We start from the raw sequence: 1,635 nt of genomic DNA, 5'->3' as shown, positions 1-1,635 counted from the left end.
CTGGTTCTAACGGATCAGACTGGTTCTAACGGATCAGAAGGTTCTGGTTCTAACGGATCAGACTGGTTCTAACGGATCAGAAGGTTCTGGTTCTGCATACTCGGTCCCTGACCAGAGGAAGGTGTGGAAGGTCCTAAAGTTCTTTGTTTCAAAGAATGGAACCGTCTGAAGGACCCAGCTGAGAACTGAGAACTGGTCTGAGGGACCTCAGAGTCCCAGGAACCAGAACCGACCCGCCTCCATCAGCAGAACCTCAGTGGTACCTTCTCCACGTCGGCCTTCTTGTCGTTCAGCAGCTGCTGGGTTCTGCGGTAGGCGTCGGCGATCAGGGCTCGGACCTCGGTGTCGATGAGGCGGGCCGTGGCCTCGCTGTAGGGCTTCTCCAGAACCATCTCGCCCTGCCGCGGCAGGTCGAAGGACACCTGGCCCACCTTTGGGTTCATCCCGAACTGAACGATCTGCAGAGGACAGCGGGTGAGACAGAGCCGACAGCCGGCGGGACAGTTCCGTACGGCGGGGGCCTCACCTGAGCGTAGGCGCTCTGTGTGACCTTCCTGAGGTCGTCCTGGGCGCCGGTAGTGATGCGGCCGAAGAAGATCTCCTCGGAGACACGTCCTCCCAGCGTCATGCACATGCGGTCCAGCAGCTGCTCCCTGGTGTACAGGTACTGCTCCTTGGGCAGGTACTGGGCGTAGCCCAGGCCCCTCCCTCTGGGGATGATGGACACCTGCTCGGATCAGAACACCATCAGCCATCGGGCCTCAGCCTGCAGAACCACAGCCCACCCGTCACAGAGACCTTGAGCAGAGGGTCGGCGTGCTCCAGGAACCAGCCGGCCACAGCGTGACCCGCCTCGTGGTACGCCACTGTCTTCTTCTCCTCCGGCTGCAGAACCTGAGTCTTCTTCTCCAGACCTGCATCACAAACAGCAAGAGGTCAGAGGTTCTGACACAGCTGCACCCGGACTCTATGGTCCCAGTTCTGCCAGGTCCTGGTTCTGGTCGGGAACGCGCTCACCTCCAATGACTCTCTCGATGGCCTGCTCAAAGTGCTTCTGGCTGATGGTGTCTGCCAGGTGGCGCGCTGCGATCAGCGCCGCCTCGTTGCAGACGTTGGCGATGTCGGCGCCTGTCAGACAGCGATAGAGGACAAAGGCTCAGACGCCTGGCTCACCTGGCCGGCTGCTGGCCCCTCCCACCACCTACCTGAGAACCCGGGCGTCAGGGCGGCCATCTTCTTAGCCAGAGCGTCTTTGTCCAGGTCAGAGCCCAGCTTCAGGGGACGCAGGTGGACCTTAAATATGGACGCCCGTCCTTTAATATCCGGGGGACCTGCAGCAGAACGGAGATGGGTCACTTCCTGTCCCTGACGGCGGCGTGGGCGTGTCCATTTAACTCACCGATGTAGATCTGCCGGTCAAAGCGTCCGGGTCTGAGCAGGGCCGGGTCCAGGATGTCGGGTCGATTGGTTCCGGCCAGAACCACCACGTTGGTGGCGGTGTTAAAGCCTGAGGGCAGAGAGCAGTCAGTCAGACTGGTTCTAATGGGTCAGACTGGTTCTAATGGGTCAGACTGGTTCTAATGGGTCAGACTGGTTCCAATGGCTCAGACTGGTTCGTATGGGTCAGACTGGTTC

At 60.1% G+C, this 1,635-nt stretch overlaps 1 protein-coding gene across 1 annotated transcript in view; it reads right to left on the bottom strand.

Annotated features, from left to right (window-relative positions):
• Window positions 1-217: 217 nt before the first annotated feature.
• afg3l2 (AFG3-like AAA ATPase 2) overlaps window positions 218-1,635 on the bottom strand; it is a gene marked incomplete at its 5' end in the record, with an annotated part of 7,753 nt that continues 6,335 nt past the window's right edge. Inside the window, 6 exons of the mRNA XM_015369302.1 lie at window positions 218-458; window positions 527-727; window positions 799-914; window positions 1,018-1,128; window positions 1,206-1,331; window positions 1,400-1,507. Coding sequence (XP_015224788.1) covers window positions 243-458; window positions 527-727; window positions 799-914; window positions 1,018-1,128; window positions 1,206-1,331; window positions 1,400-1,507 — 878 coding nt within the window. The remainder of the gene's footprint in view (window positions 459-526; window positions 728-798; window positions 915-1,017; window positions 1,129-1,205; window positions 1,332-1,399; window positions 1,508-1,635) is intronic.

Source organism: Cyprinodon variegatus, unplaced genomic scaffold (assembly GCF_000732505.1).
Source record: "Cyprinodon variegatus isolate N-32 unplaced genomic scaffold, C_variegatus-1.0 Scaffold2882, whole genome shotgun sequence".
In the NCBI taxonomy this organism is placed as follows: domain Eukaryota; kingdom Metazoa; phylum Chordata; class Actinopteri; order Cyprinodontiformes; family Cyprinodontidae; genus Cyprinodon; species Cyprinodon variegatus.
Note: the sequence above shows the minus strand (reverse complement) of the source record. Positions and strands in the feature narration are given on the sequence as shown.